At 39.7% G+C, this 24,311-nt stretch overlaps 1 protein-coding gene across 1 annotated transcript in view; it reads left to right on the plus strand.

Moving 5' to 3' along the window:
* Positions 1-24,311, plus strand: part of LOC311244533 (RPA-related protein RADX) — a 64,834-nt gene that overhangs the window by 30,646 nt on the left and 9,877 nt on the right. Inside the window, exons 8-14 of the mRNA XM_084334091.1 lie at positions 535-643; positions 741-832; positions 1,030-1,155; positions 3,328-3,426; positions 15,840-16,013; positions 18,341-18,465; positions 21,280-21,578. Coding sequence (XP_084190217.1) covers positions 535-643; positions 741-832; positions 1,030-1,155; positions 3,328-3,426; positions 15,840-16,013; positions 18,341-18,465; positions 21,280-21,578 — 1,024 coding nt within the window. The remainder of the gene's footprint in view (positions 1-534; positions 644-740; positions 833-1,029; positions 1,156-3,327; positions 3,427-15,839; positions 16,014-18,340; positions 18,466-21,279; positions 21,579-24,311) is intronic.

Genomic DNA, 24,311 nt, shown 5'->3' on the forward strand with positions numbered 1-24,311 from the left:
ATTTCTTTCTGTCTATCAGAGATCAGTGTAATACTGTATATATATAATATTATTATATTATTACATTGTATCACATGTATTATATATATATATCATTATTTAAATATTTTATTTCTTTCTGTCTATCAGAGATCAGTGTAATACTGTGTATATATAATATTATTATATTATTACATTGTATCACATGTATATGTATATATATATATATATATATATAATTATTTAAATATTTTATTTGGTAAATGGCTGCTTTTTTATATAGCGCTTTTATCCAAAGCGCTTTACAATTTGTTACTCACATTTTACACATTCACTCACACATTCACACACCGACGGCGGAGGCGACCATGCAAGGTGCCGACCTGCTCATCGGGAGCACTTAGGGGTTAAGTGTCTTGCTCAAGGACACATAGACACGCTTTCTTTCTTTCTGTCTATCAGAGATCAGTGTAATACTGTATATATAATATTATTATATTATTACATTGTATCACATGTATATATATATAATATATGATTATTTAAATCTTTCAGAGATCAGTGTTAACAGCAGGAACCCAGCTGCTCAGATCTCTCTTCTCCCAGAATCCTCTGTTTCTCCTGACTGCCGACCGCCCAGACCCTCTTATAGCTTCTGCTGCGGGTATATAAACACACACACACACACACACACACATGCACGCACGCGCACACACGCACACACATATATATGTATTTTACTTCCTTTTTACTTTTCACAGGAAGGAACTCCTAGACTGTCCCCATGGCAACGTTTGTGATGTCATTGGCCTGGTGACATTCGCTGGACGGCCCGAGCGAATCAGGAGCAAGGGTGAGGGTTTCCTCTGTGATGAGAACGACAGAACGTTAGCCTTGGTTGTTTTCATGATGATGATGGTGATGATAATGATGATAATAATTCTGCCTCAAGGAAAACGTTTAAGAATAGTTTATAATCTGTGAAACATACACACACACAGAGAACATCCACTTACATGTTTTTTCCCACTCATGTATTTTTTTCGGTAGATGGCCAAGGGGCGGAGCTCCTAGAGTATCGCTGGTTGCGATTGGAGGACGGGACCAGTGAGCAGCCAATCATGGTGAAGCTGTTCTCTACGTCTCAGCCGGAGACACACAGCAAGATCCATCCCTGTAAGATACAGCTAGCCTTCCTATTGGACAAGATCCATCCCTGTAAGATACAGCTAGCCTTCCTATTGGACAAGATCCATCCCTGTAAGATACAGCTAGCCTTCCTATTGGACAAGATCCATCCCTGTAAGATACAGCTAGCCTTCCTATTGGACAAGATCCATCCCTGTAAGATACAGCTAGCCTTCCTATTGGACAAGATCCATCCCTGTAAGATACAGCTAGCCTTCCTATTGGACAAGATCCATCCCTGTAAGATACAGCTAGCCTTCCTATTCGACAAGATCCATCCCTGTAAGATACAGCTAGCCTTCCTATTGGATTCAGTAAGATACAGCTATCCTTCCTATTGGATTCAGTAAGATACAGCTAGCCTTCCTATTGGATTCAGTAAGATACAGCTAGCCTTCCTATTGGATTCAGTAAGATACTAGCCCACAGCTAGCATTCCTATTGGATTCAGTAAGATACTAGCTAGCATTCCTATTGGATTCAGTAAGATACTAGCCCACAGCTAGCTGTCCTATTGGATTCAGTAAGATACTAGCTAGCTGTCCTATTGGATTCAGTAAGATATTAGCCCACAGCTAGCATTCCTATTGGATTCAGTAAGATACTAGCCCACAGCTAGCATTCCTATTGGATTCAGTAAGATACTAGCCAGCATTCCTATTGGATTCAGTAAGATACTAGCCCACAGCTAGCTGTCCTATTGGATTCAGTAAGATACTAGCTAGCAGTCCTATTGGATTCAGTAAGATACTAGCCCACAGCTAGCATTCCTATTGGATTCAGTAAGATACTAGCCCACAGCTAGCATTCCTATTGGATTCAGTAAGATACTAGCTAGCATTCCTATTGGATTCAGTAAGATACTAGCCCACAGCTAGCATTCCTATTGGATTCAGTAAGATACTAGCTAGCTGTCCTATTGGATTCAGTAAGATACTAGCCCACAGCTAGCATTCCTATTGGATTCAGTAAGATACTAGCTAGCAGTCCTATTGGATTCAGTAAGATACTAGCCCACAGCTAGCATTCCTATTGGATTCAGTAAGATACTAGCTAGCAGTCCTATTGGATTCAGTAAGATACTAGCTAGCATTCCTATTGGATTCAGTAAGATACATACATACATAGTACATACATATAGTACACATTACAGTACACACATATCATCATCATCATCATCATCATCATAATTTTTATTTATTCGTACATGGAATCACCACAGTCCAACAGTACATATTCACATAATTCACAAAAAATACCATGGCCGAAAGGAACAGGAAGAAGAAAAAATCTTATATATACCTGCCCCTACACACGTACAACACACCGATAGACATATTGTGTAAAACCAAACAGAATATACCCTAGCTAATATACTAGCTAGCATTCCTATTGGATTCAGTAAGATACTAGCTAGCATTCCTATTGGATTCAGTAAGATACTAGCTAGCAGTCCTATTGGATTCAGTAAGATACTAGCTAGCTGTCCTATTGGATTCAGTAAGATACTAGCCCACAGCTAGCTGTCCTATTGGATTCAGGAAGATACTAGCTCACAGCTAGCATTCCTATTGGATTCAGTACGATACTAGCTCACAGCTAGCATTCCTATTGGATTCAGTAAGATACTAGCTCAATTAGGAATATTAACAGGTCATATATCATCGCATCATCTCACGACACCCTGGGGAGTATATAAAGGCTCCAGCTTATAGAAATATATTGTAATATGTATACATGATTACTGTTACCATTTATTAGGGATGTCCGATATTATCGGCCTACCGATATTATCGGCCAATATCGGCATTAAAATGTGATATCTGTTTTAATTTTTTTTTTTTTTTTTTTTTTTTTTTTTTATACATTTCTATAACCTTTATTTACCCAGGCAAGCAAGTAAGAACAAATTCTGATTTTATTTATTGTCAAAAGTATGCATAATGTTGTGTTAATTCCACAACAAGAGATATGTAATGTTAATTACCTGAAATTATTAAAAAAAATTGGGGGGGGAAACCCTGCATATATCGGTATCGGTTGATATCGGTATTGGAAATTAAGAGATGGACAATATCGGTATATCGGTATCGGTAAAAAAGCCAATATCGAGCATCCCTACCATTTATGCAAATCTACTGTCTGTCTCTCTCCCTCCAGTGTCGGTGTTGGTGTGTACCAGACTGAAGCTGGTCAGATCTTCAACAGAACATTGGTATTACCTGACCAATACCAGTTACTCACAGGCCTACTGCACAGGTAACACACGCACACACACACACACACACACACACACACACACACACACACACACACACACACACACACACACACACACACACACACACACACACACACACACACACACACACACACACACTTGATCATGCATATTTGTTAGAACATTTAATTACAGCACTATGTTATCAATACGCATTTATAAAAAGAGGCATATTTAGCCAAAATATGTTGCCAGAACATAAACTTAACTTATATATACTTGCCAATGTGCAACCCCACTGTCACCTACCGACGACCCCACTTTGGGTTGCGACCCGTAGTTTGAGAACCGCTGGTCTAGATGATTTGTATTGTGTCTCCTATATTTTGTAGAGGAGACACTCTATTAGTACATGTTACCTCTCTAGGAGTACATGTTACCTCTCTAATAGTACATGTTACCTCTCTAATAGTACATGTTACCTCTCTATTAGTACATGTTACCTCTCTAATAGTACATGTTACCTCTCTAATAGTACATGTTACCTCTCTATTAGTACATGTTACCTCTCTAATAGTACATGTTACCTCTCTAATAGTACATGTTACCTCTCTAATAGTACATGTTACCTCTCTATTAGTACATGTTACCTCTCTAATAGTACATGTTACCTCTCTAATAGTACATGTTACCGTACATGTTACCGCTCTAATAGTACATGTTACCTCTCTAATAGTACATGTTACCGCTCTAGGAGTACATGTTACCTCTCTAATAGTACATGTTACCTCTCTAATAGTACATGTTACCTCTCTAATACTACATGTTACCTCTCTAATAGTACATGTTACCTCTCTAGGAGTACATGTTACCTCTCTATTAGTACATGTTACCTCTCTAATAGTACATGTTACCTCTCTAATAGTACATGTTACCTCTCTAATAGTACATGCTACCTCTCTAATAGTACATGTTACCTCTCTAATAGTACATGTTACCTCTCTAATAGTACATGTTACCTCTCTAATAGTACATGTTGTTACCTCTCTAATAGTACATGTTACCTCTCTAGGAGTACATGTTACCTCTCTATTAGTACATGTTACCTCTCTAATAGTACATGTTACCTCTCTAATAGTACATGTTACCTCTAGGAGTACATGTTACCTCTCTAATAGTACATGTTACCTCTCTAATAGTACATGCTACCTCTCTAATAGTACATGTTACCTCTCTAATAGTACATGCTACCTCTCTATTAGTACATGTTACCTCTCTAATAGTACATGTTACCTCTCTAATAGTACATGTTACCTCTCTATTAGTACATGTTACCTCTCTAATAGTACATGTTACCTCTCTAATAGTACATGTTACCTCTCTAATAGTACATGTTACCTCTCTAATAGTACATGTTACCTCTCTAATAGTACATGTTACCTCTCTATTAGTACATGTTACCTCTCTAATAGTACATGTTACCTCTCTAATAGTACATGTTACCTCTCTAGGAGTACATGTTACCTCTCTAATAGTACATGTTACCTCTCTAATAGTACATGTTACCTCTCTAATAGTACATGTTACCTCTCTAATAGTACATGTTACCTCTCTAATAGTACATGCTACCTCTCTAATAGTACATGTTACCTCTCTAATGGTACATGTTACCTCTCTAATAGTACATGTTACCTCTCTAATAGTACATGTTACCTCTCTAATAGTACATGTTACCTCTCTAGGAGTACATGTTACCTCTCTATTAGTACATGTTACCTCTCTAATAGTACATGTTACCTCTCTAATAGTACATGTTACCTCTAATAGTACATGTTACCTCTCTAATAGTACATGTTACCTCTCTAATAGTACATGTTACCTCTCTAATAGTACATGTTACCTCTCTAGGAGTACATGTTACCTCTCTATTAGTACATATTACCTCTCTAATAGTACATGTTACCTCTCTAATAGTACATGTTACCTCTCTAATAGTACATGTTACCTCTCTAATAGTACATGTTACCTCTCTAATAGTACATGCTACCTCTCTAATAGTACATGTTACCTCTCTAATAGTACATGCTACCTCTCTAATAGTACATGTTACCTCTCTAATAGTACATGTCTCTCTAATAGTACATGTTACCTCTCTAATAGTACATGTTACCTCTCTAATAGTACATGTTACCTCTCTAGGAGTACATGTTACCTCTCTATTAGTACATGTTACCTCTCTAATAGTACATGTTACCTCTCTAATAGTACATGCTACCTCTCTAATAGTACATGCTACCTCTCTAATAGAACATGTTACCTCTCTAATAGTACATGTTACCTCTCTAGGAGTACATGTTACCTCTCTAGGAGTACATGTTACCTCTCTAATAGTACATGTTACCTCTCTAATAGTACATGTTACCTCTCTAGGAGTACATGTTACCTCTCTATTAGTACATGTTACCTCTCTAATAGTACATGTTACCTCTCTAATAGTACATGTTACCTCTCTAATAGTACATGTTACCTCTCTAGGAGTACATGTTACCTCTCTAATAGTACATGTTACCTCTCTATTAGTACATGTTACCTCTCTAATAGTACATGTTACCTCTCTAGGAGTACATGCTACCTCTCTAATAGTACATGTTACATCTCTAATAGTACATGTTACCTCTCTATGAGTACATGTTACCTCTCTAATAGTACATGTTACCTCTCTAATAGTACATGTTACCTCTCTAATAGTACATGTTACCTCTCTAATAGTACATGCTACCTCTCTAATAGTACATGTTACCTCTCTAATAGTACATGCTACCTCTCTAATAGTACATGTTACCTCTCTAATAGTACATGTTACCTCTCTAATAGTACATGTTACCTCTCTAGGAGTACATGTTACCTCTCTATTAGTACATGCTACCTCTCTAATAGTACATGCTACCTCTCTAATAGTACATGTTACCTCTCTAATAGTACATGTTACCTCTCTAGGAGTACATGTTACCTCTCTATTAGTACATGTTACCTCTCTAATAGTACATGTTACCTCTCTAGGAGTACATGTTACCTCTCTAATAGTACATGTTACCTCTCTAATAGTACATGTTACCTCTCTAATAGTACATGTTACCTCTCTAATAGTACATGTTACCTCTCTAATAGTACATGTTACCGCTCTAATAGTACATGTTACCTCTCTAATAGTACATGTTACCTCTCTAGGAGTACATGTTACCTCTCTAATAGTACATGTTACCTCTCTAATAGTACATGTTACCTCTCTAGGAGTACATGTTACCTCTCTAATAGTACATGTTACCTCTCTATTAGTACATGTTACCTCTCTAATAGTACATGTTACCTCTCTGGGAGTACATGTTACCTCTCTAATAGTACATGTTACCTCTCTAGGAGTACATGTTACCTCTCTATTAGTACATGTTACCTCTCTAATAGTACATGTTACCTCTCTAGGAGTACATGTTACCTCTCTATTAGTACATGTTACCTCTCTAATAGTACATGTTACCTCTCTAATAGTACATGTTACCTCTCTAGGAGTACATGTTACCTCTCTATTAGTACATGTTACCTCTCTAATAGTACATGCTACCTCTCTATTAGTACATGTTACCTCTCTAGTAGTAGTTTGTAGTAGTACATGTTAGTGTCTCATCTAGTTTGTAGTAGTACATGTTAGTGTCTCATCTAGTTTGTAGTAGTACATGTTAGTGTCTCATCTAGTTTGTAGTAGTACATGTTAGTGTCTCATCTAGTTTGTAGTAGTACATGCTAGTGTCTCATCTAGTTTGTAGTAGTACATGTTAGTGTCTCATCTAGTTTGTAGTAGTACATGTTAGTGTCTCATCTAGTTTGTGTAGTTAGAGTCTCATCTAGTTTGTAGTAGTACATGTTAGTGTCTCATCTAGTTTGTAGTAGTACATGTTAGTGTCTCATCTAGTTTTCAAGTTTTCAAGTTTCTTTAATAGTTGTCATACAGAAGTACAGAATACTTTCATACAAAATGCTTCTTACTGTTACGCTCCAGAGACTGTGCTAGACAAGATAGTATCAAATAACATAGTATAGCATGTAATTTAGAAGAAGAAAATGAGGTCACAGTGTTCGGTATAGACATATGTACAATGTTCTGAGTTACCATATAATATACAATACTATGCAGTGTACTAATGTACAGTACTATATAGTGCAAAGCAGAAATGGGATGAGGTACAATTTAGGTACAATTTACAGTAAGGTGTACGAGTTGTAGTGCAATCCTTCATCAATAAATATAAAGTGTGGGGAGTGGGTGCTACAGTGTGTTTGTTTAAAGTGGGTGTGTGCTATAAAGTGTGTGGAGTGGGTGCTACAGTGTGTTTGTTTAAAGTGAGTGTGTGCGTGTGGATGTGTGTGCTATGTGCGTTTGGTGGTTGTTGTTGTGTAGTGTTCATTGTTCGTTTAGCAGCCTGATGGCCTGGGGATAGAAGCTTCTTCTGAGTCTTTCTGTGCTCGCCTTGAGACTACATGAGTACATGTTACCTCTCTAATAGTACATGTTACCTCTCTAGGAGTACATGTTACCTCTCTATTAGTACATGTTACCTCTCTAATAGTACATGTTACCTCTCTAGGAGTACATGTTACCTCTCTAATAGTACATGTTACCTCTCTAATAGTACATGTTACCTCTCTAATAGTACATGTTACCTCTCTAATAGTACATGTTACCTCTCTAATAGTACATGTTACCGCTCTAATAGTACATGTTACCTCTCTAATAGTACATGTTACCTCTCTAGGAGTACATGTTACCTCTCTAATAGTACATGTTACCTCTCTAATAGTACATGACAGTTACCTCTCTAGGAGTACATGTTACCTCTCTAATAGTACATGTTACCTCTCTATTAGTACATGTTACCTCTCTAATAGTACATGTTACCTCTCTGGGAGTACATGTTACCTCTCTAATAGTACATGTTACCTCTCTAGGAGTACATGTTACCTCTCTATTAGTACATGTTACCTCTCTAATAGTACATGTTACCTCTCTAGGAGTACATGTTACCTCTCTATTAGTACATGTTACCTCTCTAATAGTACATGTTACCTCTCTAATAGTACATGTTACCGCTCTAATAGTACATGTTACCTCTCTAATAGTACATGTTACCTCTCTAGGAGTACATGTTACCTCTCTAATAGTACATGTTACCTCTCTAATAGTACATGACAGTTACCTCTCTAGGAGTACATGTTACCTCTCTAATAGTACATGTTACCTCTCTATTAGTACATGTTACCTCTCTAATAGTACATGTTACCTCTCTGGGAGTACATGTTACCTCTCTAATAGTACATGTTACCTCTCTAGGAGTACATGTTACCTCTCTATTAGTACATGTTACCTCTCTAATAGTACATGTTACCTCTCTAGGAGTACATGTTACCTCTCTATTAGTACATGTTACCTCTCTAATAGTACATGTTACCTCTCTAATAGTACATGTTACCTCTCTAGGAGTACATGTTACCTCTCTATTAGTACATGTTACCTCTCTAATAGTACATGCTACCTCTCTATTAGTACATGTTACCTCTCTAGTAGTAGTTTGTAGTAGTACATGTTAGTGTCTCATCTAGTTTGTAGTAGTACATGTTAGTGTCTCATCTAGTTTGTAGTAGTACATGTTAGTGTCTCATCTAGTTTGTAGTAGTACATGTTAGTGTCTCATCTAGTTTGTAGTAGTACATGTTAGTGTCTCATCTAGTTTGTAGTAGTACATGCTAGTGTCTCATCTAGTTTGTAGTAGTACATGTTAGTGTCTCATCTAGTTTGTAGTAGTACATGTTAGTGTCTCATCTAGTTTGTAGTAGTACATGTTAGTGTCTCATCTAGTTTGTAGTAGTACATGCTAGTGTCTCATCTAGTTTGTAGTAGTACATGTTAGTGTCTCATCTAGTTTGTAGTAGTACATGTTAGTGTCTCATCTAGTTTGTAGTAGTACATGTTAGTGTCTCATCTAGTTTGTAGTAGTACATGTTAGTGTCTCATCTAGTTTGTAGTAGTACATGCTAGTGTCTCATCTAGTTTGTAGTAGTACATGTTAGTGTCTCATCTAGTTTGTAGTAGTACATGCTAGTGTCTCATCTAGTTTGTAGTAGTACATGTTAGTGTCTCATCTAGTTTGTAGTAGTACATGTTAGTGTCTCATCTAGTTTGTAGTAGTACATGTTAGTGTCTCATCTAGTTTGTAGTAGTACATGTTAGTGTCTCATCTAGTTTGTAGTAGTACATGTTAGTGTCTCATCTAGTTTGTAGTAGTACATGTTAGTGTCTCATCTAGGTTTCAAGTTTTCAAGTTTCTTTAATAGTTGTCATACAGAAGTACAGAATACTTTCATACAAAATGCTTCTTACTGTTACGCTCCAGAGACTGTGCTAGACAAGATAGTATCAAATAACATAGTATAGCATGTAATTTAGAAGAAGAAAATGAGGTCACAGTGTTCGGTATAGACATATGTACAATGTTCTGAGTTACCATATAATATACAATACTATGCAGTGTACTAATGTACAGTACTATATAGTGCAAAGCAGAAATGGGATGAGGTACAATTTAGGTACAATTTACAGTAAGGTGTACGAGTTGTAGTGCAATCCTTCATCAATAAATATAAAGTGTGGGGAGTGGGTGCTACAGTGTGTTTGTTTAAAGTGGGTGTGTGCTATAAAGTGTGTGGAGTGGGTGCTACAGTGTGTTTGTTTAAAGTGAGTGTGTGCGTGTGGATGTGTGTGCTATGTGCGTTTGGTGGTTGTTGTTGTGTAGTGTTCATTGTTCGTTTAGCAGCCTGATGGCCTGGGGATAGAAGCTTCTTCTGAGTCTTTCTGTGCTCGCCTTGAGACTACATGAGTACATGTTACCTCTCTAATAGTACATGTTACCTCTCTAGGAGTACATGTTACCTCTCTATTAGTACATGTTACCTCTCTTAATAGTACATGTTACCTCTCTAGGAGTACATGTTACCTCTCTAATAGTACATGTTACCTCTCTAATAGTACATGTTACCTCTCTAATAGTACATGTTACCTCTCTAATAGTACATGTTACCTCTCTAATAGTACATGTTACCGCTATAATAGTACATGTTACCTCTCTAATAGTACATGTTACCTCTCTAGGAGTACATGTTACCTCTCTAATAGTACATGTTACCTCTCTAATAGTACATGACATGTTACCTCTCTAGGAGTACATGTTACCTCTCTAATAGTACATGTTACCTCTCTATTAGTACATGTTACCTCTCTAATAGTACATGTTACCTCTCTGGGAGTACATGTTACCTCTCTAATAGTACATGTTACCTCTCTAGGAGTACATGTTACCTCTCTATTAGTACATGTTACCTCTCTAATAGTACATGTTACCTCTCTAGGAGTACATGTTACCTCTCTATTAGTACATGTTACCTCTCTAATAGTACATGTTACCTCTCTAATAGTACATGTTACCTCTCTAGGAGTACATGTTACCTCTCTATTAGTACATGTTACCTCTCTAATAGTACATGCTACCTCTCTATTATTACATGTTACCTCTCTAGTAGTAGTTTGTAGTAGTACATGTTAGTGTCTCATCTAGTTTGTAGTAGTACATGTTAGTGTCTCATCTAGTTTGTAGTAGTACATGTTAGTGTCTCATCTAGTTTGTAGTAGTACATGTTAGTGTCTCATCTAGTTTGTAGTAGTACATGTTAGTGTCTCATCTAGTTTGTAGTAGTACATGCTAGTGTCTCATCTAGTTTGTAGTAGTACATGTTAGTGTCTCATCTAGTTTGTAGTAGTACATGTTAGTGTCTCATCTAGTTTGTAGTAGTACATGTTAGTGTCTCATCTAGTTTGTAGTAGTACATGCTAGTGTCTCATCTAGTTTGTAGTAGTACATGTTAGTGTCTCATCTAGTTTGTAGTAGTACATGTTAGTGTCTCATCTAGTTTGTAGTAGTACATGTTAGTGTCTTATCTAGTTTGTAGTAGTACATGTTAGTGTCTCATCTAGTTTGTAGTAGTACATGCTAGTGTCTCATCTAGTTTGTAGTAGTACATGTTAGTGTCTCATCTAGTTTGTAGTAGTACATGCTAGTGTCTCATCTAGTTTGTAGTAGTACATGTTAGTGTCTCATCTAGTTTGTAGTAGTACATGTTAGTGTCTCATCTAGTTTGTAGTAGTACATGTTAGTGTCTCATCTAGTTTGTAGTAGTACATGTTAGTGTCTCATCTAGTTTTCAAGTTTTCAAGTTTCTTTAATAGTTGTCATACAGAAGTACAGAATACTTTCATACAAAATGCTTCTTACTGTTACGCTCCAGAGACTGTGCTAGACAAGATAGTATCAAATAACATAGTATAGCATGTAATTTAGAAGAAGAAAATGAGGTCACAGTGTTCGGTATAGACATATGTACAATGTTCTGAGTTACCATATAATATACAATACTATGCAGTGTACTAATGTACAGTACTATATAGTGCAAAGCAGAAATGGGATGAGGTACAATTTAGGTACAATTTACAGTAAGGTGTACGAGTTGTAGTGCAATCCTTCATCAATAAATATAAAGTGTGGGGAGTGGGTGCTACAGTGTGTTTGTTTAAAGTGGGTGTGTGCTATAAAGTGTGTGGAGTGGGTGCTACAGTGTGTTTGTTTAAAGTGAGTGTGTGCGTGTGGATGTGTGTGCTATGTGCGTTTGGTGGTTGTTGTTGTGTAGTGTTCATTGTTCGTTTAGCAGCCTGATGGCCTGGGGATAGAAGCTTCTTCTGAGTCTTTCTGTGCTCGCCTTGAGACTCCGGTATCGCTTGCCTGACCGCAGCAGTTCAAAGAGGCAGTTGTTCGGGTGACTGGAGTCTTTAATGATTCTCTTAGCCTTGCCCTTGCAACGCTTGTTGTAAATGTTCTGGAGGGTGGGGAGCCCCCCTCCAATTGTGCGTTCGGCTGAACGTGTCACTCTTTGTAGTCTGCTTCGGTATTGTGCAGTGCTATTCCCAAACCAGGAGGTGATGTTGCCGGTCAAGATGCTCTCTATTGTACATGAGTAGAAGTTCTTAAGGATCTTCTGACTGACTTGGAACTTCCTTAGGCGCCTGAGGAAGTAGAGGCGTTGCCGTGCCTTCTTCACAACACTGTCAATGTGTGTGGTCCATGTCAAGTCCTCGGATATGTAGGCTCCGAGGTACTTAAAGCTGTTGACTCTCTCAACTGGTGCCCCGTCGATGCTGAGGGGGCTGTAGTCCTTGACCTCCGACCTCCTGAAGTCCACAATCATCTCCTTTGTTTTGCTGACGTTCAGGGAGAGGCTGTTTTCCTGGCACCATCCCGCCAGGACCTTGACCTCTTCCAGGTAGGCCCTCTCGTCGTTGGCAGAGATCAGGCCCACCACCACTGTGTCGTCAGCAAATTTGATGATTGTATTGCTACTCCGCTGAGCCACACAGTCGTGTGTGTACAGGGAGTAGAGGAGGGGACTCAGAACACAGCCCTGGGGGGCCCCTATGTTGAGGGTGATGGATGAGGAGGTGCAGTTGCCTGCTCTCACCACCTGGGGTCTGCCAGTCAGGAAGTCCAAGACCCACTGGCAGAGGTCATAGTTCAAGCCCAGGTCCCTGAGCTTGGCTATGAGTATGGAGGGGACTATGGTATTGAATGCCGAGCTGTAGTCGATGAATAGCATTCTCACATAGTTCCCCTGCCTCTTGTCCAGGTGTGATGCTGCTGTGTGCAGCACATGGGCTATGGCGTCCTCCGTGGACCTGTTGGGGCGGTATGCAAATTGCAGGGGGTCCATGTTGATGGGGAGGGAGGAGCAGATGTAGCCCTTTACTAGCTTCTCAAAGCACTTCATGGCTATGGAGGTGAGAGCTACAGGGCGGTAGTCGTTGAGGCAAGCAGGCTTGGATTTTTTGGGTACAGGGATAATAGTGGACTTCTTCAGGCAGGTGGGGATGACAGCCTGTTCTAAGGACAGGTTAAATATGTCAGTGAATACTGGGGCCAGTTGGTCGGCACAGACTTTTAGGACGCGGCCGGGGATGCCGTCCGGACCTGCTGCCTTCCTGATATTCACTTTTTTAAAGGTCCGCCTCACCTCATGCTCTGTTACCCTGAACACTGCGCCTCCATCAGCAGCCGACCCCCCCCCCCCCCATTGCCGTGGCTTGTGAGCTGGTGTTGTTATTACCAGCATCAAACCTCGCATAGAAGGTATTGAGGTCATTTGCTAAGGAGATGTCACTGTTCAGTTTGAGGGAGGCGCCTTTGTAGTCTGTCATCGTTTTGAGCCCCTGCCACATAGCTCTAGAGTCAGCTTGTTCAAACTGGAGTTCAATTTTATCCCTGTAGCGCCGTTTGGCCTCTGACACTGTCCTCCTTACGTTGTATCGTGCCACCTTGTGGTCATTCATGTTGCCTGCCACTAGGCCGTCGTTGTATGCTTTGGTGCGCTCTCTCAGAGCTTCACGGACGGATTTGTCTACCCAGGGTTTTTGATTTGGGTAAACTCTCATTTTGGTAGTGGGGATTGTTTCTTCCACCAAAGTACAAACATAGTCCAGCACTGTCTCCATGTAGACATTAATGTTATCTGTGTCGCGGAACACATTCCAGTCTGTGCAGTCAAACGCAGACCGGAGCGTCTCCCCCGACGTCAAATCCCATTTCTGCACCTCTCGCGAGACTACAGGAGTACTTTTGATTCTCTGTTTGTACATTGGTAAAAGAAAGATGGACGCGTGATCTGATTTACCAAAGCCACTATCAGAATGAGCCTTGTAGCCACCTTTAAATTGCGTGTAACAGTGATCTAGGATGTTACCGCCTCTGGTGTTGCAAGTCACATGCTGATAGAAGTCAGGTAATACCTTTCTCAGATTGGCGCTATTGAAATCACCCAGCACCAAAATGGCGGCGTTAACGTTCGCCGCTTGTATTCTATTTACCTCGTCGTGGAGTCTGGAGAGCGCGACGTTGTTGCTGGCTTGCGGTGGAATATACACTCCTACAAGGATGATCGCCGTTAACTCCCTCGGGAGGAAGAAAGGACGACACTTGATGGTTATATATTCCAGGTCTGGGCAGCAGTGGTTGGATAATTCCTTCACGTTAGTTGGATCGCTCCAATTGTTGTTAAACATGAAGGCAATACCTCCTCCACGTTGTTTACCGGACTCTGCTGGACGATCCTTGCGGTGGATAAAGAAGTGTTCAGCTGGTTGGATTGCGTGGTCTGGAACGACCGGCGTGAGCCACGTTTCGGTGTAGCAGAGAACGTTGCAGTCCCTAACGTCTCTTTGGTATTGAATCCTTGCTCGGATGTCATCCAGTTTATTGTCAATTGATTGTACATTGGCTAGCAATATACTGGGCAATGGCGTTCGGTGGCGTCTGGATCTCAGCCTGTTACGGATCCCAGCTCTCTTCCCACGCTGTCTGGTTCCTTTGTTCTTGGGATCAAGGAACAAAGGCTCTGGTCCCATTTTCCGGAGAATCTCCTCAGGCCATTGTTGCGGTTCGGAAAGCTGGTCCAGTGAGTAATCCAATCGGTAAGTTTCCCGTAATCCGATGTCTATAAGTGACTGACGGTCATACACATTAAATGCACCTACTGTTGGTACAGACAAAACTCTTAAAACTATAAATATTAACAAAAGTAAGCACAGTCTCGACGGAGCGAACAGAAAGGCAGCCGGACGTTGCAGCGCCATCTCCCCCTATCTAGTTTGTAGTAGTACATGTTAGTGTCTCATCTAGTTTGTAGTAGTACATGTTAGTGTCTCATCTAGTTTGTAGTAGTACATGCTAGTGTCTCATCTAGTTTGTAGTAGTACATGTTAGTGTCTCATCTAGTTTGTAGTAGTACATGTTATTGTCTCATCTAGTTTGTAGTAGTACATGTTAGTGTCTCATCTAGTTTGTAGTAGTACATGCTAGTGTCTCATCTAGTTTGTAGTAGTACATGCTAGTGTCTCATCTAGTTTGTAGTAGTACATGTTAGTGTCTCATCTAGTTTGTAGTAGTACATGTTATTGTCTCATCTAGTTTGTAGTAGTACATGTTAGTGTCTCATCTAGTTTGTAGTAGTACATGTTATTGTCTCATCTAGTTTGTAGTAGTACATGTTAGTGTCTCATCTAGTTTGTAGTAGTACATGTTAGTGTCTCATCTAGTTTGTAGTAGTACATGTTAGTGTCTCATCTAGTTTGTAGTAGTACATGTTAGTGTCTCATCTAGTTTGTAGTAGTACATGTTAGTGTCTCATCTAGTTTGTAGTAGTACATGTTAGTGTCTCATCTAGTTTGTAGGGGGAGGGGTCAGAACCAAGGGGGGATGTGGATTGTTTGCTCAGACTCTGCTCTCATTTCTCATTGGCTGATGAGCAGGTTCTGGCCATCACTCAGAGATGTCTTACCGTAAGCTCCGCCCAGTCCGCCTGTTCCTCCGATGGCTGCAGAGCCTGGATGACGAACAGGTCCTCAGCAGGGCCGTGGTTGGTGGGTTCTTCATCTACCCACCCCCTCCCGTCTCCTTGGAAACCTACATGATAGACAGAAAAGGTACCTGTCAGTCTGCTTATCTGTCTGCCTATCTACTGTATCTGTCCATCCCTATGTAAAGCGACCTTGGGTCCTCTGAAAGGCGCTATATAAAACGAAGTTATTATTATTATTATTATTATTATTATTATTATTATTATTATTATTATTATTATTATTATTATTATTATTATTATTATTATTATTATTATTATTATTATTATCTGTCTTTGTGTCTGGCTGGCTTACTGTCTTAACACTTTCTGCGCCAATAACGTATATACCCGTTATTGCCCGCCATCTCTTGAGCGCCAATAATGAGTATACTCGTTATTTGGTCAGTTTTTCTTTTTTTCCCGACTTTAACACTTTGATTGCCTAAGGCTAAATTCATGATATACCATCCGTTGCCAGCTCTATTTAACATGGAGAAGTTCCCCTTCTTTGCAGGGCTATAACTTTTTAAATTCTATTGCTAGATTGCCATTATTAGGGCCCATTCAAGGTCCTATATGTATTGTTCATGGTGTAGCAACGTTAAACTTTTTCATTCACATATTCATACAAAAATATGGTCTAAAGTATAAGTATGTTTTCATCTCTTTCTGCAGCTTTCTCCAGAACGTGATTTATAGCCCCAAATGCATTATATTGATGATGACATACAGTTTGATAGCAATCGGCGCGATATAAAAAATTCCAACTGGACGTACTTCTGGAAGTTACTACACGTCAAGTTACTACACGTCATCTGATGTTGACCGGATGGGCGAGGGGGCGTTTATAATTCCGTGGGCAGCGTTATACCATTCATCTAATGTGGGTCATATGTTCATCAGATCAGTTAGTATCGAACACGGTAATATTACACGCTAAAACTCACCCCAGTCTCCTCGGGCCGTTGGGCGATCAGTGTGGGGTAGACAGTTTTCCATTATGGGATGTCGAAATACCCGGTCCATTTCCAGGTTGTATAATAGTATATACGTCCAAATCATGTTGTTTATCGAGTTATTGGCAACGGATCGCTATGTATTGTGTCGAGCTCGAGTCCCGGGACCTATAGCGAGTGCCCGGAAGTAATATGGGTGATCACCACTTCATCCACATGACTTCCTGTTGGGCGATCTGCCGATCGGCCACCAGATGGCGCTCTTGAACCGCTAGAGGATTGAGAGGAGATCAGAACTGTGTGTGAAGGCTGCAGAGGGGAAATATGATTCCGATCACAGATTTTTGAAATATTGATATCAAAGACGAGTTACGGCGTCCTAGGCAACTTGAGCATGGCTAGGAAAGACGCCTAAACATGTTTCCGGCACTTAAAGTGTTAATATTCTATAGACTCTCACGGACCGCGGTGTTATCATTGGAACTCATTCTGAGACCCCGAGAGTGCAATGCCGGCCGGATCCTGCTAGGTGGCAGTATCGCCTACCCTTTGAAACCTTATTTCACACTGTGTGTTACATTTTATATGATCCGGGTGGAGAATTTGGACCCCGCCAAGTGAAACAGTTCATTCGAGCAACTTGGAACGCGTCCAGCACACTTGATGCATATTTTGTGCCATTTCATGTCAGGGACCCGATGGACATCAATACTGGAAATCGCGATCAGACAATTGGAATATTCATTTTGGGATACATCCTAGTAAAGGTAAGGACTATATGACATCAATTCTACTTTGATCCAACAAGGATTTCACATCGATCGCAACAGATGTAATATTCAAAACGTATGCCGTTGCTGACGATCAGAGCATAAAAAAACGACCCCCCCCCCTTTGATGCATTCATGATGAAACATAATACCTATTATATACCTTTGATTTGGAAATAGTAACGTGTCCAGGCGAACAACGCGAACGCCTTTAGCAAAATTCACATAGCGCTCCATAACGCAGCTTCCAGGAATTAGCCCGGATCACTCTATACTATACAAGCACCACGGGATAACACGCAAACGTATACATGAAACGATTTATCTTTTTTACATGTTGGACGAGAGATAGTGACTGTCAAATGAGCAATAGTATGGTCTCCATAGCTATAATATAGAATATAGATATAGCTCTGCAAACATCGTGACGCACAGTGAAAATGCCTATCTTTTAGCGTGGCCTATTGACTATAGGATGAGGATAATAGCTGGCGCTGAATGAGTTAACCATAATGTGTGTGTGTGTGTGTGTGTGTGTGTGTGTGTGTGTGTGTGTGTGTGTGTGTGTGTGTGTGTGTGTGTGTGTGTGTGTGTGTGTGTGTGTGTGTGTGTGTGTGTGTGTGTGTGTGTGTGTGTGTGTGTGTGTGTGTGTGTGTGTGTGTGTGTGTGTGTGTGTGTGTGTGTAGGTGAGCCAGGTTTTCTAAGGGGGGCGGAACTTGAGAGAGAGGTTGAGCGACTCTGTTACCGGGAGCGACGCACTCTCTGTATCCAGGCAACTGTTACCATGGTTACATACTGTCGCAGAGGAGAGGTAAACACCCACTTTCACACATGTACTCAGTATCTACTAGAGAGGTAACATGTACTATTATTCGAGAAGGTCATATAGAACATAGGATAGCCCTCTTCGCCGATGATGTAATATTAATGCTAAAAAATCTACACAGATCTATCCCAGCACTCCTAAGTCTTATTGAAACATTTGGGAAAATATCTGGCTATAAAGTGAATCACTCCAAATCATCTATAATGTTACTCAATGAAAGAGAGAGGGAGGATGGGCTTGTTTGTGCTTCTACTCTCAACTCAACAGATACATTCACGTATTCGGGAATAAAAATTGTCCCTGAGGTGAATAAGATTTCTCAGATAAACTATGACCCAATTCTGGAAGCTAGTACTTCTTCAATAGAGCGTTGGATATCCCTACCTATCTCAATTATCGGCAGGATTAATATTCTAAAAATGAATATACTCCCTAAATTTCTCTACCTATTCCAGAATATCCCTTTACCTCCCCCCTCGTCTTTGTTCACAAGAATCAAGAAACTGTTTACCAACTTTATTTGGCAAAATAAACGCCCCAGATTACGTCTATCTCTACTTTACCTACCATATGACCGAGGAGGCCTGAAATGCCCAAATATCCAATGGTATTACTGGGCAGCACAATTGCGGACGATCATGTTTTACTTCTCATCGGAGAATCCCCCTGCTTGGATCCATTCAGAATCCTGCTCTGTTAAACCGAGCTTACCCTTGCACCTGTATTTGTATTCTGGAGACCGTAAATATCTGAAGAAAAATACAGACAACCCCATTATTTTAAACATGATAGATGTGTGGTTTGACACACTCAAATATTTGAATATAAATACGTCCCGATCCAGGTTCAGTCCTATTTGGGGAAATGCCAATTTTAAATCAGGGCAAAACGATAGTGGATTTAAAGTATGGGCTGAAAAGGGGTTAAGGAAAGTGCAAGACGTATACAGGGAGGAGGATGAAGTATTCATGTCCTTTGCGGAAATATCTACAAAATATGATATTCCGAAACACCACTTTTTTAAATATCTTCAGCTAAGGAGCTTTATATCATCTCAGAACCATTCATTGGATATACCGAACATTTCCATCTTAGAGGTAGCAGTCACTAGACACTGTTATGGTAAAGGTCTAATTTCAATGCTATACGACTTATTTGTATCTGGTTCAGATGAATCATCTGAATTAAAACTGAATCAATGGAACGAAGACATAGAGGAGGAAATATCTTTAGAAGAATGGAGCGTGGCATGTAAAGAGGCACAGAGTCAGACAGTCAGTAGCAACCTAAAACTTATACAATATAAATGGCTGATGCGTACATATATTACTCCTGTTAAATTGCATAAGTTTAATGATAATATTCCAGATACTTGTATTAAGTGTAGTGAGGAAAGGGGGACACTGTTCCACTGCATATGGGAATGTGTGAAAGTGAAAACCTTCTGGCAAGATGTTATTGATCTGATCGATCAAATTTTATCAAAGAAGTTGCCATTGAATCCCAAGCTTTTTATTCTTGGTTTATATCCTACCACCCCACATCTACAACGCAAAGAGTTTAGATTTATAGATATGTGCATATTACAAGCAAAACGTGTAATAGCTCTTAATTGGAAAAATGTTGATGGACCAAGAATTGGTATGTGGATTAAAGAAATGGCTTCAAATATGTCAATGGAAAAGATGGTGTATATTGTTAGACGTAAACAAAACATTTTTGATAATGCTTGGGGACCATTTGTGTACTTCTTAAAGCATAATACGAATGTTGGGAACTTGCTTCAACAAGAACAGGATTAGGGGGAGTACTGTGGGACAACTCTTATTATTGTGTAAAAACGACAAGAAACACCCTTTACTTAATGTGTAAAACATTTTGGTTGTATTATTATTTATTTATGTTTATTTTTTATTTTTTATTATTTAAATCTGTATCCTTCCTATGTGAACCTGTTTTTGAAGTTAATTATTATTTTGTGTGGGGTGGGGTTAGGGGAGGGAGAACGGGGTGAACATTTTTGCTGAATACTGCTCTGCTGATATACATGTTGTAATTTGCAAACTAAAACCCAATAAATATATTGTTAAAAAAAAAAAAAAACATGTACTATTAGAGAGGTAACATGTACTCAGTATCTCCCATATTATATTTATCTATATTTACTACTAATTGTGAAAACCTTGGGAGACGCAGAGCCTCACATTGTCCAGCGCCGCCATCTTGGTCATTTTCATGGTGCACATCATCACATTTCTTCATTGCAATGTATCGTGTCTAGGGATGCTCGATATTGGCTTTTTTATCGATACCGATATACCGATATTGTCCAACTCTTAATTTCCGATACCGATATCAACCGATACCGATATATGCAGGGTTTCCCCCGCCAAAAAACGGAATAATTTCAGGTAATTAACATTACATATGTCTTGTTGTGGAATTAACATAACATTATGCATACTTTTGACAATAAATAAAATCAGAATGTGTTCTTATTTGCTTGCCTGGGTAAATAAAGGTTATAGAAATGTAAAAACCGATACCGATATTTTCCGATATCACATTTTAATGCCAATATCGGACATCCCTAATCGTGTCACAATGTATTGTTACACCTAGTCTATCTCTGTCTGAATGTTCAAATATGTGCGCGTTTCAAACACAATAATTCTCTCTCTCTCTCTCTCTCTCTCTCTCTCTCTCTCTCTCTCTCTCTCTCTCTCTCTCTCTCTCTCTCTCTCTCTCTCTCTCTCTCACTCTCTCTCACTCTCTCTCTTTCTCTCTCTCTCTCTTCAGGAGGATCAGTGTGTAGTGTGGACAGACAGACGGGCGTCTCTCTCTTCCCCCTCCCCCATCCTCCCCCCTGGTTCCTCTCCTCCCTCCTTCTCTCCCCTCTCCTCCCCCACTCCTCCCCATCTCTCCTCCTCTCATCTTCATATATCTCGTGCTCCTCTCTCTCCTCTCTCTCCTCTCTCCTCGCCCACTCCGTCTCTCTCCTCTCTCCCTCCCTGTGCCTCCCCTTTGCCCTCCTCTCCCCGCCTCCCCTCCTCCTCTCTGACCACGTCTGCCATTCGGCTGAGTCCCCGCTCTCTCAGGTCAGGGTTCCATTACAAATACCTGGGCCCTCATTTATCAACGTTGCATAGAAAGTGTTCTATTTCCGTTCCTACGCACGGAATTTAGAATGTGTGTACGCACAGAAAAATCGGGATTTATCAACCGTGCGTGCACAGGTCGTACGCACACTCCGTTTTGATAAATACCATTTGTTCCTACCGTCAATGCTTGTGCATGATTATCCATATTTGTTAATGAAACACCCCCATGGGATGTGAAATAATGGACTAACCCGAGCAAACTCTGAGAAACTTCACTGAGAGCGAGATTGTTCACGGAGGTCTAAGCAAATAATTTAACGCGCTGTCGAACCAAGAAGACACAACGCGTGTTATGAGATAAATACGTGACAGGCTGGCGGCCTAGTATACCTTATATCATATCATATTCATATGTCTCCAAGGAATCGTGGGGCTCTGGGGAAGAAAGTTTGGGAACCCCTGCTATTATAGCCTATCCTTTATAATGTTATAGGCTATTTTATTTACAGTTTACTCTATCAGCCTACCCAGCGTGTAATACGTTCTTTGTTAGAACTCAACTCGTTATTATTTTGCGCATAGACTGCAGAAACACGGGAACGCCCCGACTTATATTCAAAAGGCTTTGACACAAAACGAAATAAGTGGAACCTCGAAGCTGCAAGCCGAATACAAGCCATATATCACCCACACGATACATGCTGCTACCTGTATCCAGAGCATGTATGCTTTTCATTAATTTAAGACACATTTATTGCAAGGGTTTTGTAATACACATAAACTCAACAAATAACCTCTGTTCTCGTTGCAATGTGTTTTTAATTATTTCTTATACAGTAGGAAGGGGGAAGAACACTATATCGTGGGTGTTCATATGACCCGTATTCTGCCCACACCCGCGAAATTCCACCCACCTCGTCCAACAATGGCAAAGCCCCCCAAATACAGCGTATGTGGAGAAGTGGACTAAGCCGAGCGAAGCGTGTTATGGGAGAAATATGCGACAGGCTGACAGAGACGTGTACATGTACGGTGATGTCGGATATGATATCTATTAACCATTGCTGCCTGGGCAGCGCAAACACTAATAAAGACCGTGCTGGAATATGACTGCCTTTTCCCGTTTTGTTCGATTAATACCCAGGGATTAAAGTTCTCCTCAATTGTATTCCAAATCGCGTTGGATTTTCCGTAAATTTTCTACCTGCATATGATTTGTAGAGGCATACAATCTATTTTGATGTCGGTATTAGGTAGCCTATATTACAATAATACTGCCATGTATGATGTAGCCTACGCCATGTGTAGCCTGCCTATATGTGATCAATACAAACTTGAACTTGAATTCCATCATCATATTTATATATTATGTCTGTCCACTATGTTTGTTACTTTGTTATTCCCCCCCCCCCCCTATCTATGTAAAGCGACCTTGGGTCTCTTGAAAGGCGCTATATAAAATGAAGTTATTATTATTATTATTATTATTATTATTATTATTATTATTATTATTATTATTATTATTATTATTATTATTATTATTATTATTATTATTAATTATTATTATTATTATTATTATTATCACATCTGTGCGGGAGCTCACAAATAGACTGTTAATCTCAGTGAAGTTTCAACGGAGGTCATCTATTCTAACCAACAAATTGAAGTAGAAAGCATTTTGTTGTGACCAAATCTTATTTGGAAACATGACACACAAAATAATAGTATTTAGCTTTTTATTTGAAACAATATTTAATCGCGTTTGGAGGTGGGTGTTCTGCGTCTGCCCCCCCGTGCCAAACAAGCAGGCAAACCTCTTGTTTGTGCGTGAGCACGTTATAATTACACTACTGTCGCTATTTTACAATGAACTATAATGAATTACGGGTCATACAGAACACGCGCCAGTGTTGGAAGTAATGCACGGAAGCTTATTTCCGCGTTGCAATAATAATATTCTACCACCGGGCGCCAGGTACGGACGGTCGGAGCTGTGCGTAAATATATGCACAAAGTCAAGCACACGTTCAAATTGATAAGTCACACACTTTGCTTAGAAATGATCGTACGCACGGGTTACGCACATATCTGTGCGTACGCACCATTGATAAATGAGGGCCCTGGGAACTGTGTTTGATTGTAAACTGAAGTTCAACTTAAATACAGAGTCCATTGTCAAAAAAGGTCAGCAGAGGATCTACCTGCTGAGAAAGCTGAACTCTTTTAATGTTAGTGCGAAGATCCTGAGCACTTTTTATAGTTCTTTTATTGAAAGCCTTAACTTTTTATTTTATCTGCTGGTTCAGTGGCCTATCTATTAAAGATAGGAACAGCCTACAGTACATAGTGAAAGTGTGCTCCAAAATAATTGTGTATTCGACAAACATGACCATGTTCACGTCTTAAACTCATACTGAGGCCTTAGTTTTGGTTTTAAATTACATATCATCATTCATTTATTTATTGTCACACAGAGCAGAATAATTTGCCAAAACAAACGCATTTCCTTTGATTTAATTATACATCAAATGATTTATGTCAAGGATGAGGGACATCCACTAGTTGTGAAAGATCGGATCGGGAAAGATCGGTATCGGTAGATACTCAAAATCACATGATCGGGATCGGATCGGGAGCAAAAAAATTTGATCGGGACATCCCTAGCTGTCACCCACCAATACATTATATACACATTGAAAAACATAGATTCCTTCACCGTCGACTAAAGAC

The sequence above is a fragment of the Notolepis coatsorum genome, assembly GCF_963971535.1.
Source record: "Notolepis coatsorum genome assembly, chromosome: 1".
NCBI classification, from domain to species: domain Eukaryota; kingdom Metazoa; phylum Chordata; class Actinopteri; order Aulopiformes; family Paralepididae; genus Notolepis; species Notolepis coatsorum.